General features: G+C 42.3%; 1 protein-coding gene across 3 annotated transcripts in view; it reads left to right on the top strand.

Moving 5' to 3' along the window:
- LOC147197438 (muscleblind-like protein 1) overlaps positions 1 to 17,202 on the top strand; it is an 83,306-nt gene that overhangs the window by 46,435 nt on the left and 19,669 nt on the right. For all 3 annotated transcript variants that reach the window (XM_086125017.1, XM_086125016.1, XM_086125018.1), the window contains one exon: positions 15,995 to 16,165. In XM_086125017.1, the coding sequence (XP_085981143.1) occupies positions 15,995 to 16,165 (171 nt within the window). The remainder of the gene's footprint in view (positions 1 to 15,994; positions 16,166 to 17,202) is intronic.

A 17,202-nucleotide genomic window follows, 5' to 3' on the forward strand; every position in this document is an offset into this window, starting at 1 on the left:
GAGGTCTTTGGCATCATCTTTGGGATCTTAGAGAATGAAATATTCAAATCAGTGAGTTTTTCTTGAAAAAAAAATTATGAAAACAAGACTCAAGTGTGGCCTTCATCAATAAGTCTCAACCACCCAGTTGTTAGCCAAAGAGATCTCATTTGTTGGCAAGGACGACTGAGTGATGTGACTGTGGCACTGTCGCTGCCTCTAATCAAATGTACACTCTGCATATTTGTTGATTGAAATTTGCTCAATCTTTCCTTCCCGACAAACAGCCTTAGCTGATTGCTCGGACGAATTAGGATTGTGTTTGCGCGCCTGTCACTTGCTGTTTTTAACACATTGTTATTAAGCAGCGGTCGTGTCAATGCGCTCGTGTCGCCATCACTCATGCCTTTTTTATTTAGAGAATAATCAGAGTTGGATGAAGGTTCATTAAATCTCATCTGTGGAGCCGTCAGCCACAAACAACACAGGAGTGGGAGATTTATCGGCCTTATGAAAGGAACTCGCGTTCCTCCCTTTTGCTTTGTTGTCTCTCCTAACGTCAGGTTGGAATGAATACACTGAAGGAGAAAGGCCAAAGAAGGGAAAGACGGAGAAGGAAGTGAGTAGAAAGAGGGAGGGGGGGCGATGGAAAAGATTATTAGTGCTAATTAACAGAAACCTAAGTGTTTATCAGCGCTTTGTCTCTGCAGTATTGATCCTTTGAGAGCGAGGTGGAGTGGTTTTTTCCTTTCTTTTTTTCTGCTTTCAGGGCTCCTTTTATCGTCTTGCCTGTTTCTCTCAACAGTGCATTAAGCCTTTGAGATCACAGTCATTCACTCGGGAGAGGACACACCTAAAATGATCATCTCTTTGATATTTTTATGGGCATTTATAAAAGTGACTTTCGAGGGCAAGCCAAGTCAAAGTTTGTCTTTACAATATGTTCTTTGCCCCCTCACTAGTCTAAACACGGTAATCTGATTAAATTACTCATTCACTCCCAAAGACGTTTTTAAATGTATTTTCAGACTTGGTCCAGAATTGGCTGGTACTGAATGAGTTAATATTGTGTTTGTGAAACATTAATTAGGCAGAAAAATCCATCCGTTTTTGTCCATCTCAAGAGGCAGCCATTTTGCCATGTCAGCTTGCGAACGTCACACAGCCAAACCCAGAAAGCAGGTGAGTCGTGACGGTCATTACTTGAGCCCACGGTCGATAGCAAGTGGCAAAATGGCCGCCCCCTGGGATGGATTAAAAACAGCTGGATTTAGCCGCTTCATTCATATTCCACAAACGCAATATTAATCAGAATGTCGTGTTTACACAAGTGGGGCACACGGACCGTACTGCATTATTGTTCAGAACATTTTGACTTGACTTCCCTTTTAACTCTTTCATTCCACAAGACGTACTTGTACGTCTTTTTAAAATTAGGCCCCACCTACCAAGGACGTACTTGTATGTCTAAGTCTTTTTTTTTTTTTTTTGCGTCATAGAGAGGAGGAGGGTCTGATGCAATCTGTGAATGAGAATAAGACGTTTGCATTGTAAATCATGTAAAAAAGTGACTAGTAGGTGGCAGTGGTGCCTCATGGGCTTGAAATGCATGCTCTTTTTCTCCATATTTTGCCCAGGAATCGCCATTTTCATGAAAGTTAGCCATCTTGTAATGCCGATTGCTGAAGAATGGAAAAAGATAGAAACACAATTTTTGCTCAAAGAAGAGAGTCCAAACTTTATTTTGGAAGGCTCCATGTTTATATAGCATTAGAACCAAATACCCTGTGGGTCTTGCAAGATCAGTCAAAATCCAGTAAAACGCTGGGATTGAGGGGGTTGCTCCAGTGAAAATGGCTAGGATTGAATGAGTTAAGTTCCCGGATGCACAGCCTCATTGTGAATGAAACTATTTACATTGCAGTCGATGTAAAAATATAGAACTGCGTATTCAGGTTGAGCTGTTCTGGTACTTCATGACAAATTGAAAGAAAAGCCATTTATCGAAAGGAGGTTTCTTTCTTTAGAGAAGGCATTTTGTTACAAATGCCTACAAAGAGGCAGGGCCAGGCCTCTTGCCCATTGCTTGGTTGACGTCAATCTCTTTCAACGGGAATCCAATATGGAATTGCCCGCTGCATTAGCAGCTTCTATTTTCATGTCCTTTCATTCTTAACTCTTATCAATAATGCAATACGGTAGGAGCCAAAACGAATTGTTTCCTGCGTAAGTTTTTATCCGTCGCATATGACGGATGTGCCTGCGAGAAAGGTGCTGTGGCTGAAGTTTTGTTGACAAAGTTACAACAGCGAGATGACGCTCGCGCTCTCCTGATGAGGCCTGCTCGGATGAGAGGCGAAATGTCTTACGAGACAAACATAAAATGTCAATTTGCGATTGATTCGGCGCCCAGAGAAAGTCAGATGATGGTGAAGTCTGTTGAGGTTTGTGCCGGCTTGATCTTACTGATGTTTGTTGTATATTGATACCCTTTGTTTTCCAACATGGCGCCCGAGTAGGCAGCCGTCGGCAAGTGCTTTTCAAGAGCCTTGCTTTTTTGTTGTTTATGTGTTTTGTTTTGTCACATGGTGTTTGTTGCTATGTCGTGTGGACCTGATGTGGATTGTTTTCATCATTTTTTTTGGCCACGACATTCGTCAAAGGAAAAGAATCTGTGCTTGGTGGTTGCGCCTTCTCGGCAGCACGCGTGTACCAGCACCGATTTCGATTGGGAGGAATGTCGGCGCCATCTGACTGTCGTTGAGGACAGCCCTGGGGCGCTTGTGTTTTTGCACCTAAAATGGGCAGAAATTTTCACAGCCCCGCTTTGTTCAGCGGTAATGTCGGTGCTGTTGGACAGTCTGTGGCTGGATGGATGGATGGCTTGTGGAGCCGACGATGAGAAGAAAGGAGCGTCAGCACAGAGCGCCGATGCGTATGTGGAACTGGGAGTTGCGGCTTGGAATTGAAGCGGATTTACATGGGACAGGGGATGTGAGCCAATTTCTTTTTCGTCAATGGACGCTACAGCTTCTTGTTGCTTTCAAACTTAGCTTGTAGCAGACGTGTGCACATTGCAGCATGACGTCTTTGATCCACTGGTGAAAGGACACTTTGATTCTCTCTTCTTTCCTCTATAACTGCTTCAAACAACGAAGTGTATGCAGAAAAAATGGTTAAGATTAGACGACTGTCTGTGTCTTATGTGTTGTGTTGTATTATTTTGTCATTTTATGTTAACTGTTCTTTTGATGGCGGCGCGGGCACCCGCAGCGGCTCCTCTCTCTCCTGAGATGTAATATCACCTGTGCTGTATGTTGCACATGTAGCACATTTGACAATAAAGTCGACTTGACTTGACTTTGCATTAAACGCCGTACCGGTGCTATGACGTCATACTGCTGTGATGTCATTCAGCCAACAAATTGTGCTCCCTGGTGGAAAACGGGAGTACCGCCACCAAATGGTGTCACCTTTTTCCCCATCGGCCAAAAAAGGAGCTTTTTATTTGAGGAGAGGTGTTCACTTGTTCAAACTGACAATGCACCCGGCGACTAATTGAGACGTGCTGTCTACTGAACAGAGGCCTTTGCTTGAGGAAGTGCAGTAGCTGCCCTCCAGAAGCCAATTTGCTGATTGCCCGTGTGATTGAATCATGACGACATGAAGTCTGACAGAGGGCGGCTGGTGTCAATGCACAGATTATAGACAGAGCGGAAAGAGTGGAAGTGAAGGAGTGATGGACGACTACACACACATTTAATGGTGTAACAGGAATGCTGATGGACAGACGTGAGAGGGCGGGAAAAAAGAACGAGATGGATGACGGGCATGTAATAACGCGGTGTGTGCCGCCTGTTGAGCGCGTGTGTGAAATTGAAAAATGTGTGTAATATCCCCTTCATTGTGAGAGCGCGTCTTGCTTGGACGCTGTGATTCGTCAACAGACTTTAAGGGGATTACGGCCCCGTTAGGAGCAGCCGTCGTGACAGATCCAGCAGCTGGGCTGTGTTGCCGTGACGACCCTCGTCACTGCTGCCTCGCTGTGTTAACACATAAAAGTACATTTTTTGGACTGTTTGGTCTTTTTTTTTTTTTTTTTTATTGCACCCAGACAACAGGACACCCTGCTTTGAGTAGCGCCCTTTGTTCAAGTGGTACAAGCCAACTTTGATCAATGCACATTCATGAGGATGAGTGCGCAGCCAGAAGGTGCAGGCCTTCTCTCTCTGTCGTGTGTGTGTGGATAAAGATATCTCTATAGACTAGTGGTGCTCCAGTCAATTGGCCACTGATCGCAATCTGACGATATGCGGTCAAAAGGATGTGATCGGTTTATGTGGATCAAATCTTTTCATGGCCGTTGATAAAAAAAAGCGATCACCTGCAGCTTGTTTTTTCCACTCGGCAGCCAACTAGAGACCAATCTGTGTGCAGTGTGGCGTCCCCCTCCCCCTTTCTCTTGACACTTACAGATGAAATCATGAACTGAATCACAATATTAATCAATATCAATCATTATCAATTTGAAATGTCCTGCTTTTGTATCAGGATGGGATGGAAATTTGGATAGATTTTATATGCTTTTCAATCTGATTCATCAATTAATCCAAAAAATAATTGACGGATCCACCCACCCATCCATTCATTTTCTAATCCGCTTCTCCTCAGGAGGGTCGTGGGCATGCGTGAGTGAGCAGCTCTACAAATTGAAAAACGTGCAGCTAATCAGCCAATATCATTCATGGATGTTCAGGATCAGACTCAGCAGCATAAGACCCCGATCGGAACACCCCTACTGAGAGACCGCTTCCCTATGATCCCCTTCAGTTCTGTATCACTTAAAAGACTACAACCACAATAATAAACGATGGAACTCCACATAATCCGTAATTATACGTTCATGGAAATAGAACTAACCTGTTCCAGTGAAAAAAATGGCACATCTTAGAACCTTTTATAAGCGACATTTTAACTAGCGTCACTTAACGTCACAATCACTTTTTTTTTTTTCCTCAGCTAAGTCCCGGTCCAATATTTCAATTCATGAAGAAAAAAAGGGAGCACATCAAAAGTGTCTCAGATATCTTGATTTTCAAAGCAGGTCAACAAGATCTTTTCATAGCATGTCAGCGGTGTGGCACAAAATAAAATGATAAACAAATGACATTTAAATATCCCGTGTGAAATAAACACATTCCTATTAAAAAAAAGTCACTTTATGACCTTTAAAAATCAAGAAAATTAATGAAATGAATAAATCCGATTATTTCACTCGCCGAACAGAGTCTTAAATTCATATTTAGAGCAAATATTTGTCAGAAAAACACTTTATAAAGATGGAAGCATCTCATAAAATAATAATAATAATAATAATAATATGGCAGTAAGTGTGCCTTCCTGGGCCAAGCAAGCACATCTTATAGCACGAGTCCAAGACGCCCCTCACGTCAAACCATCGTAAACCAAGATGCTCTGTTCTGGATTTCATGACATTTTGAAAGTGTACTTAATGTTGTGGCCACTTGCTGTGAATTTCTCGCACTGTCAGCAAATTTCATTGCTCAGTTTCTGAAGATGAGTTGATTTTCTGCTGTTTATGATTTGCTGTTCCTCGCCGTGTCTAGTCACTGCTTCAGTGTGAGGATTTAGCAGAATTATGATTTTTTTTTCTTTGATAAAAGGATTACGAGCTCTATTACTGCTACGGCCTTTGTACATAATGCGCTGAGCATTGTAGTACAGTAATGCGTGTGTGCGCACGTCGAGTATCAATGCATTCTGCAGTAATGAATGCTAATCCTCTCTTATCTGCTTTAACCTCGAGGCGACTGTGCGAGCTGCTACAATGACACACGGCGTGAGTAGGCTGTAGTGTGTGTGTGGTGTGTGTGTGTGCGTGTGTGGTCACTATTAGCATGCTTGTCCACACTCACAGCTGACAACTGGCTGACACCTTTTTTTTTCATTGTGTTTCCATTGAACTTCAAGGCATGGTCCGACCCCCTCCCTCCCTCCCCCGTGGCTCATCATCACAAGTCGAACACAGTGGAAGATTCCGTCCCTTTCATTTACATTCCACGCCATCTACAACAGACATTTTTATCCATCCCATCGTCGACTTATTTGAGCATTCTTCTTACATATTTTCGTGGGAGATGAATGTGGTCATCATTGTCAAGTCCAAATGCACCGCTCCTTGAATTTTTACTTATTTTTCCAGACAGACTGAATCATCTCTTTTGTTCTCCTATAACCTTCTGCGTTTTGAGGGGTTTTTTTTCCCTTGAATAAAATCATGGACCGTTTATTGAAGCCTACGTGGATCTGGTGTTCTCTCTCGATTTGGAGGACATTTACACAATGGTCTGGATCAAAGTAAAAAGAAAGCGGTTTTCACATTTGGCCCGATGAACGTTTCACACTGACATTTTTATCATCAGACTAAATGCCACGCAGTCGAAAGCAACTCAAAACCTGATTGGACTCTGTATGTTGTGACAGAACTCAAATTACTGGATTACTGCACATTAAGTACGTTCGGGTTTTTTTGTTTTGTTTTGTTTTTTTACAAGCTAAGATGCCATGAACACTTTCTCAAATGTTGTCAAAAAGACTGAGAGATGCAATGGAGATTGGTTTTGAATCACTTGCAACAGTGCTTTGTGCTGTGTAGTTCTGTGTAGTGTTTTCATGTCAGCGACAGAAACTTGCTTGTTCGGTGCAGACCAGGGTGCTATTGATGGTGCCAAATGAACCGCCCTACGAGCCAAGTGTATAAAGTGTAAACACCAAGGTTCACATTGGACTACCACTATCAGACACTATCGGAATGAAATGAAACCACTTTTACAAGTGTTTACACAGACTTCAAATGGTCTCGGGTGCGCTTGATTGGTTCACGCGATGGCATTCACACTTGACTAAACAAACCAAACTTTCGAGGAAATTGCCCTACCGTCTGTTTAAACCGAACCCAATATGACAAGTTTGATCGCAGTCAAAGTCTCGTTCTGTTTGTTTGGTGCACACAACTCAGAGGTGGGTGTGTCGGTAAATTTCGCAGCTCCGCCATTGGTCGTTCACCAGCGGCCGGGCCGCTTGTCAGCCCGTCATTATTTCAAGCCGAGCAAAACTTTAATCGTCACTGCGTCACTGCGTCACTCTGTCATTGTTATTTTTACCGCGCTTTCGTCATCGCTAAATTATAGTTTGTCACCGCCAAATTTGATTAAAATGGCAAATGAAGTGCACTTGTGTGTCAGTGTATCGACCCAATCAAGCCTTACATTGACTTATCTTAATCTATTAAACTGTAATGTTGAGTGGGAGGCACTGCCTGCCACTGCTTTAACTCCTAAAACGTTTTACTTTAAATTTTAAAGTGGCTTACTTGAATCACGGTCCTGCTCCTCGGTAGAATCCAATCCCAGTCACTTAAAATAAAATCCTACACACTGGCGGGCATTCAGAGTCATCCTAAAGATGAGGAGAAGTTCTCCTTGGGGCCAACGGCTTTCATTTTTTGCCAAGCACGATGTCGTGAAAGAGAGAGGCTAACGGGCTAACGACAGGGATTTCAAACAATGCCGAGATGGGCTTCATTAAACGTTGTGCTAACGAGTTTATTCAAAGCTCGTTAGCTGGCTAACTTGTTGTTCACATTCACAAACATTTACATCATTTACGAGTAACCACTACGGTGTTAACAGCTTGACGATCCACCACACGGCACATGCGCACTCCCGCATATAGCTGTGTAATAACAAATTGAGTTCTCCATTAAAGGGCCAGTCCACGCAACACGACACAACAGTCCTTGGTGCATACGAAACTTACTGAACGGGAATCGCAAAGCGTTTCCATATTCAGTCAATGCAGCCCGCTCGAAGCAACCCCGGTGTTTATTCAGCCGCGCAAACAAACACACAAGAGCAAGCGGAGTGTGTTTCCGTCAGTCGTCAGTGAAACGGGAGTTCGTTTCACTGACGCTCAATCCTTGTGAGGATTAAGCGGATCGAAAAATGGATGGATGAATGGACAAGTCAAAGTCGAAAGGGACACCGATGATGATGATGAAGAGTTTTCAAAAGACTCAAACGTTGGCATGGAATGTAGATTAGAGCATTTTCTGTCATGCGTGTTAGTTTGTGTGTTTGAAACTTTAAAATGAAAGAAAAAAAGCCGCTGTTGTGAAAGCACTATATAAATCAGCATGTATCGTATTGTATTGTATTGTTATTGTTTTTTTAGAAGGCAATTGTCATGTAAACATTCTCTTCTTTTCCCCGCATTGTTCAGCTTGCCAATCAAGTCGCTTCAATCAGAAGTCAGTTTGTTGTTGACTTTTCTTTAATTTCTGAAGACCTGCCTCTATCTCTTTTGATGAAACAAAACTACTTTGCTCCGTTCTTCCATTCTCCAGCTGTTGATTGCGGCACTCCACACGCCAGCGCCCGCACCCTTTTCAAGTACTAGCATGGGCCACCACTCTTGCATTCAGCTGGCTATAATGCTCTTTGTGATCCCTCCTTGGCTCACTGAGTGAGAAATACAATTCACTCAAGCTAAGCTTTATCTGTGTTGAATGGAGAACATATTAGAGTGTGATGTGAAGTAAAACGAAGGCTGAAAGATGCATGAAGCGCTTCAGTATAAAGGCTAACTGACAGGTTTGGCTTAAAGTTTCATATCCATTAGGGAATATACGCAGCATTTTTATAGAATGCATTCACAAAAACAAACAACAATCCTCTTTGCATAAAAATGAGACTTTCCATGTAACAGTTAATTAAACCGATCAGCGGGTAGCATCACAGCCAATGATTTTGTACCATCATTAGTTTCCTGTGCTAACGATTTTGCTCCCGCTCCCCTCTCTGACTACCCATCACCACCATTAACACAGTCACAGCATAGTAACAGATCCTGCAGCGAAATACGGCTCTTGGACGAGAATTGATGTTTGGGGATAGTTAAATTCGAAACCACAAGTGTCAAAGTCAAGGCCCAGGGGCCACATCTGGCCCGCCACATCATTTTATGTGGCCCGCGAAAGCAAATCAAGCATGTCAAGTTCCATGATGCTTGCTAAAGTCTGAACCAAAATTTCAAATTGTCATATGTAATCCACAATAACAGTCATTATTCTTTACTTCTGATTTTAAAACTAGTTATTCATCAATTTGTTGTGCACTGTTTATGTAATACGTGGAGGGGATTAAATATTTTGATGGTTTCTCAAAACTCATAACGACACTCGAAGGGTAACTGTAACTACAATGTGGCCCGCGACCAAAATGAGTTTGACACACCTGGTCTAAACACTTTGGCCTGGCATTGATGTGGTCTGACGTTTGGAGCCTGGGGTCACAAAATTTCACAGTCGGAAACTTCACATGCGAATGAACAGAAATGTATGTGAGATTTTCTCAAAACGGTAGATGAGTCAATGATAGAGAACAAAAAATCTTAACCATCATTAAGAATAGAAAGGACTGAACCGATACTAAAATTTAGCCCTGGCATTTTTGCCGTAGACCGGAACACAGACAGGGATTTACGCAAGAGTGCGTACAAGAGTGCAAGAGTGCGTACAAGACCGCACTCTTGTAATGACCCCTGTAACTGAGATGTAATTGTTTCTCAAACCATCCACAGTCAGGGTTTTCATGAAATAAAATGCACACATTATTCAACACCTTGCTCAATAAAAAATTCAAGCAGGTTTAAATTGAAGTAAAATGCAAAGTTATGCTGAGCTTAATCATTTGCAATAAATGGGCCACATTTTTGGCATTATGTACCCCAGAGACAAAATTCATTCTAAAAGGGAAACAGAAATAAACTCAAAGTTCTCCAACAAATCTGTTGCGCTGTATTCATTTATGTTAGACACGCTATGAAAATCACCCACACACATTCACCCACACTAAGCTTGGAAGCTGTGATGGATATATTTATTTATTTATTTTGGGACAGCAATGCTTTTTTAATTACAATGGAAAGTGTGAGACCTTGAAGACTCTATTTTGCAGTTAAACCTTTCATTCTGCAACGTTTCCATGAACTTACCAAAAATGTTGCATAGGACCTACCTTCGGTTTATTTCACATTCAACATTTTTGTTGTTCATGGGAATAACTTGATAACTTGATAAGAGGATGTTTTGCTGTTGTAGTTTGCTGTGCTTAAAGATGTTCGTGTGTCACTTTGTGGTTGATTTCGAATGTGGTTGTAAAAGTAAATTCTTTCGTATGGACTCATTCAAGAGTCAGTGCTTTTCAGAGATTTTTTTTCTCCCTTTTTATTTCATAAAATACACTTCGTGTGCCCAGTATGCACAAATGATTCTATTTCAATAACAGAGACTGTATTTGTTTTTGGCTTTTGTTAAAGATCGCTTTCCTTGCCAAATAAATGAAAGGCATGCTGGCGCTTGTACATTCTCACTGACTTTCAACCGCAAACTGCCGCAATGAGGTGTCAAATGTGACGTTTGCTCATCCTTTCAGTTGTAACCTGACTACAGAAGACATCGCTGAGCCTCTGTATGGAACAATTCACAATTTTCGTAATCTGAAAGGCTTGGTTGGCCTTTTGCTCATCTTAATGAGATTACAGAGCTTTAAAACGGTCCAGCTATTATAAGGGTTATAATGGTGTTGGATTTTTCATTATAGTCAGTTTTTATTGCGTTTTTTTGACTTTTGTTTTTCCCTGCGATTGGCTGGCAACTGATTCAGGGTGTCCCCGCCTACTGCCCGAAGACGGCTGGGATAGGCTCCAGCACCCCCCGCGACCCTAGTGAGGATCAAGCGGTTCGGAAAATGGATGGATGGATGGATGGACTTTTGTTTTTGAAATTCAGTTCAGTTTAATTCATTTTTAGAGCAGCTTTGTTTCTTTTTATTTTATTTGAAAATGTTTCATTTTAGTTTATTTTATATTAGTTTTCATATGAGTTTCTTTAATGAGTGCAAGATTTTAAAAAATCATGAATTGTTGTGTGATAAACTTCAGCAAATAATAATCCTCAAGCAACTGTTTCATCTTACTTCAGCAGGATAAAAATAAACACATTTAAAATGATAGATATTCATGATATTATCTATCAAAACTGACATTTTCGATATAACTGTAGTTACTTTTCATTAAGCCCCCCCCCCCCACAAGCAGTTTCCTTTTTATATTATTTTGTTAACATATTTTTTAATTTTCCGTTTTAGTTTATTATTTTGTTAGTTTTCGTTAACTACCATAACCTTGGCTATTTATACCTCACAGTGCAGCGGTACCAGGTTCAATTCCAGCTCCGGCCTCCCTGCGTGGAGTTTGCATGTTCTTACCGGGCCTGCGTGGGTTTTCTTCGGGTACTCCGGTTTCCTCCCACATTCCAAAAAGATGCATGGCAAGCTGATTTAACACTCAAAATTGTCCCTCGGTGTGAGTGTGAGCACGGTTGGTTGTTCGCTTCTGTGTGCCCTGCGATTGGCTGGCAACCGGTTCAGGGTGTCCCCCACCTACTGCCCGAAGACAGCTGGGATAGGCTCCAGCACCCCCCGCGACCATTGTGAGGATAAGCGGATCGGAAAATGGATGGATGGATGTACAAAGGGATGTTTTCCATTAGGTAGGAAGAGATGTTGGCGTATACATTTAAAAGTGATATCAGTGGCGATAATTTGTTGATCTTGACATTAGTTGTTTATCTAAATGTGCCCTGCAATTGGCCAGCGACGAGTCGAGGGTGTACCTAGTCTCCCACCCAAATTTTGCTGGGATAGGCCCCACCTCACCCATGACCCTAATGAGGACAAGAGTTTTGGATAATGGATGGCTGGGTATTTTTAGGCCATGGGGTTCGCTCGCCAACTCTGAGGGGGCCAGTTGACATGACTGATTGCAACGTAAAGACAAGTTGTATGGATTTTTTTGGGGGGGGGGGGGTATCTCAGGTGAAGGAAACATTGCTCTTGCCTTTTCTCATCAAAACTCCCTCTTGGCCAAGTAGACGGCACCTCCCGGAGTGATGCTTGACGTCGGGAGCTGGAAGAAAGGGGAGCTGTCCTCAGGAGGGAATTAATAGGCGTTTTTGTTATTGTTGTTATACTTGTTGTTTTGTCAGTCCGATTGAGCCTATGCCACGCGTCTCATATACCAAAAACAAACAAAAAAGATCACAATAGTGGCTGTTGGATTACGTGAGCTTGAGTCATCGTTGATAAGATTAAAAGAAATCAATATGTGATCACTGGAGCGAGAGTACAGAAGGGCCTGCAATGCACAAGACAATACAATACAAGGAGGATGTATTGAACATGCAGACAGACGCCTTTGATTAATATTAATAAGAGAGGAGCTCTCTGCATCTGTCTCGCTCTGCGTTTCCCTTTGCTATCCGTCTCTGTTGGTCTCTCTCTCTCTCTGTCTGACTTCTTTTTTCTCGGCTCCTGCAAGTCTGAGTGGAATTCTTTCAAGAGGGGATTCCACAAGCACAAAAATCAGCAGCGACAAAGCAGTAAGAAAAGAGGAGATGGCTATTGTGCAGTCCTCACAGTACTTTCTCGACGCGCTTCTTGATGATGCCTAAGAGCCATTCAAAAGAGGATTATGGGATTCATATTAAGCCCAAGGTCATAACCAGCCCAACGTGATACGGTGATACTGCAGCAGTGCGAACGCAAGTAATGTAGCGTAAATCAAAATTAAGGGCTCGGGCATGACTGTTATGTTTGTGTGTGCGCGTGCTACTTGTACACTGCACTGGGGTCGGCCTCACTGGGGTGTAGAAGAATCAAACACATTTTGTTTACTTTAGAATTTGCAATTTGCATTGTGACACTACCATATTGCTCTCCGCTTACCATGTAAATACGTCCACATAATGGCCATGCGCTGTTGAGATTCAGACATCATTGCAACATAATATTAGTACATGCTTTTTTTTTTTACCTTACATGTATGTACTGTGACATGTATGGAGAAGGCCAACTTCAAAGTAAACATGTGTTTAACAAACCATATGGACGTCAATGACTTGGTATGCTTTAATTTTGAAGTTATTCCCGGTAGCAGGTGCTGGCATGGTGGCTGTCTTGACTCATCTTCCAGTTTGGGCTAATTATTATTGAGTCACAAACTGGTGCCACCAATATGAACACTGAAATCATATACAATCCTTAATTAAGGGTAATTTAAAAAAATTGTAATTAATTGACATTGACATACAGTGCCTGTAGCCAGCATTAGCGTCGAGCGGCTAGCAGCTAGCCGCAAAGCAAGTACCCTTTGGCAAGAGTCGCCGGACTACTTTTCAAAGGCAGTTGAATCGGCGAAATTAGCGGGGAAGCAAAAAACAGTGACCGACAGTCTTTAGAAGCATAATTTAATACAACAGTCAGAAACAGGAGCAGATAAAAAAAGTGAAACTGCTTGTGACACGTCTGTATGACTGACCTTTTGAGAATTTAGCAGATAAAATGCACTGAGCTAACAAGCATGCCATTATTGATTCTACTTCTGCACTAATGGAAATACATCACCCAGATAATGTCTCGACAGTGCAATCCATCTTCAGCGAGATTTGGTCAGCTGCACGACTTCCTTCGGTCATACTCTTTTATTCATTTATTTTATCAAGAGAAGACATAAATCAGTGGTTGTGTGTGTTAATGGACAGCTGTATGGCATCATACCGAGCAGCTCTCAGCAGTTTGACCTCACACTTAACTTCTACCACAGTAAGAGAAATATTGTTAGATGTGTAACTTCTATTGGATCTCATTATATTTTCTAAGACGACAGACTGTCCATAGCTGGTGGATGCATAAAGAATAGTTTGTTGTTCATGTGTCATGTGTCATGGGTGTTTCATGTCACAAATGTTTTCAAGAAAACGGTGGTATTTAACAAACAAACAAAAAATAATAATTGCGTGTGTGCGTGTGTGTGTGTGTGTGTGTGTGTGCGTGTGTGTGTGGCAAACACAGACATTTCACAAGCTATTATCGAGCCATCCATGGGGGAAATGAACCTTGAAAATCAAATTAACATTAACGAATTAGCTGCGATCAATAACTACAACCAACACACATGAAGCGAGCAGGACCAGAGGCGTTGGTAACATGCGCCTACAGGCCCGCGTTGGCCTGCCACATCACTCTGAGCCAAGGAGAGAACTCTTGACATTCTCATCAGCAAAGTGTCTCCTCACATTGTCGCTAGGCAGACTAGCAAGGCTGGGAGCGAGAAAATCCAAACGACGAACGTGATGCGACGCGTTTGCTCGCAGGTGTCACACTGAGGCGCAGTGGACATAATCTGAAGGAGATGATGAGCAGTAGCGTGACAGGCAACCTTTTTCTTCTCCATGGGAGTTGGTGCTCTGCTCTGTACAAGACTAACGGGGAGCCGGATGAATGCGTGAACATGCTGGATTACAACGCCGCAGCCATTCTTGCCTGTATTCAGCACCCTCCATATCAGCATGCATGTGAAAGGGAACAGGAATGAAGGGCAGTAGTAAGATATTACATCTTTTTGGGGGGGTTCAGACGGCAGTATGAGAGCGCAAATTGCTTTTGCCACCTCCCTGCCTCAACCCTCAGGGCGGCCGGGTGGATGTAATGACCCTCGGCGTGGAGAAGCCAGTCGCAAATTGCTCCCTGCTGTCTCTCTTGCGCTCGGGTACGATGGCGGGATGAGGTGTGTGTTTATTCCTGCCAATCAGGAATACATCCTGCTTCGGCCTCTTATGCTGAGAGATGATGGCAAATATTGACACTCGTCTCGATTGGAGGGGGGGTTGATAACGATTCAGCAGGCCTTTTTAAGCATCTATCATCGAGTCATGCCGACTCTCAGGTTCTTTCCGCTGAAACACTAACAGCTGAGAGACAGTGAGGACTGTTTGCGTGTTTGTTTTCATGTTTTTGTTCATTAACAAATCCATTTCTCGCAACAGCAGGCGCATTTCAGTTGTAGCTTGTATGCTTTTGCCCCCAGAGAAAGTCGTAATGTTGCAAGGAACACACGCTGTAACTGAAAAACAATCTGTTTTCTTGAATCCCATAGAAGATCATGAAATCAGGAGTGCAGTAACCTTTCCAGTGTCACTGTCAAGCTGTTGCAATCATAAAACCTAAAGTCATTTTCAAGTATCGTTTGATATGAAATGACATCAGTGCGAATCCCAACAAGGAGCGCCAGTGATGACATTGGCCGTCAACTGTTTTTTTTTTTTTTTTTTGTGAATGGGCCGAGAAACGTCATGGATAGCTCTGGTTTGATTATTAAGATGTAGGAAAGATGGAGTATATTTTCTCTCTCTTTCTCTCTCTTCTCTCTTCGGTCTTCCTGTGTGGAGTTTATATGTTCTCTCTGTGAGTGCGTGGATTTTCTCCCGGTGCTCCAGCATGCCTGCGACCCTATATATATACCCTATATACAGGTACATATATATATATATATATATATATATATATATACATACACACACACACACTGTACTTGTTTGAAGAAAGGAAAGTTGCGTCCCCTCTCCCCCACCATGCGAGAATTTCTGAATTACATTTTTTCAGAAAAAAAGTAGGGATTTTACAAAAACATTTTTAAAGTACTTTCGTTCTGAAATGTTCCATTTTTTTGTTGTTGTTGTGTTTTTTTTAACAAAATACATATTTTTCAAAAGGGAATTTTAGGAAATTCAAGTTGTTTATTTATTGATTCATTTTTTGGACTAATTCCGACTTGACTGCACATGTTCCACAGTATTGTGTCACAGTCTGTTAGACAGATACTGAAGCTAATGCTCCCTCCGTGTTATCTGCTTTTGGAGCTACTTTGTCATCTTGAGGGCTAAAAGAGATTAGAGAAAAACACCAAGTCCATAACTTAGGTCACAAAAAAAAAAGTGTGTCTCCAAAACAAACCACATAGTTATGTCAGGTCAATCCCCATTATCCCCCCCCCCCCCTTTTTTAACATGTCTTATGGCCTATCTATTCGACAACAGGGCCGCTGTTCCCGGGAGAACTGCAAGTACCTTCACCCCCCACCCCACCTGAAGACCCAACTGGAGATCAACGGGAGGAACAACCTCATCCAGCAGAAGAACATGGCAATGCTTGCCCACCAGATGCAGATCGCAAACGCCATGATGCCTGCCACCCAGCTTCAGCCCGTGGTAACACACAAGCACCCACCCGCTACTAGACTTTTAAAAATCTTGAGAAATGTGTGTTTTTTTACACATTCATAGGGTATGCTTGGAAAAGTTGGTTCAAACGCATATCAAACACCTGTTTAATGACCCAGAACTCAAATTGTAAGTCACAGACATGCTCCAAAATCTTGTCTGAAAATAGTCAATGCTGTTATGACACCATCAATTCTTGGCCAGGAGTTGCTACTCTTTTGAGACTCTCTGTCTTCGTTAGAGAGGAGTGCTTGTCCTTTAATATTTGGCTGTTGACAGCGTTACCCAACTACAGCCACACCCACAAAGTGATTCCATCACACACACACACACACACACACACACACACACACACACACACGCACGCACACACTTAATTCATCACTTCAAGGTGATGAATGGTCAAAGCAAACGAGAGAACTGCCAATGCAGTCTGCACTCTTAAATATAAAGCAGAAACACTGTATATGCTACTTGGACACAAATAGATGGATCTGTGGAGTGCCTGTCCACCCCCAAGTGTCAAATTAGACAAGTGAGTCTGTTGTTATCGGCCTGTTTCTGAAAATGTGTCAGGGAGTGATCTGCTCGTCACTAATTTACATCAAAACACAAAAACGATATAGACAAAATTTCATCTCTTGATATTTATGTCAGGTATCTCAATATTGATATTACGATGGGGTCAATGAAAACGAACTTTTTACTAACTTCTTTTTTTTTGTTGTTTTTGTTAAGAACAAGATAAATATTAGTCCAAAAGGATGTGGAAAGTGCTTTTTTTGTGCAAATTTACTGACAGTCATCAACATAAACAAAGACAACAATAAACCAGCCACTTTATCCTCACGGCGGTCGCGGGCCTGCTGGAGCTGATCCCAGCTGTCTTTGAGCAGTTGGTGGGGTACAACCCAAACTAGTTGCCAGCCAATAGCAGGGCACATGTAGAAGAGCAACCATGCATGCTCACAATCATACCGAGGGACAATTTAAAGTGTCCTATCAACCTACGGTGCATGTTTTTG

This window comes from Hippocampus guttulatus, chromosome 12 (assembly GCF_054856545.1).
Source record: "Hippocampus guttulatus isolate MCC_2025c chromosome 12, RoL_Hgut_1.0, whole genome shotgun sequence".
NCBI classification, from domain to species: domain Eukaryota; kingdom Metazoa; phylum Chordata; class Actinopteri; order Syngnathiformes; family Syngnathidae; genus Hippocampus; species Hippocampus guttulatus.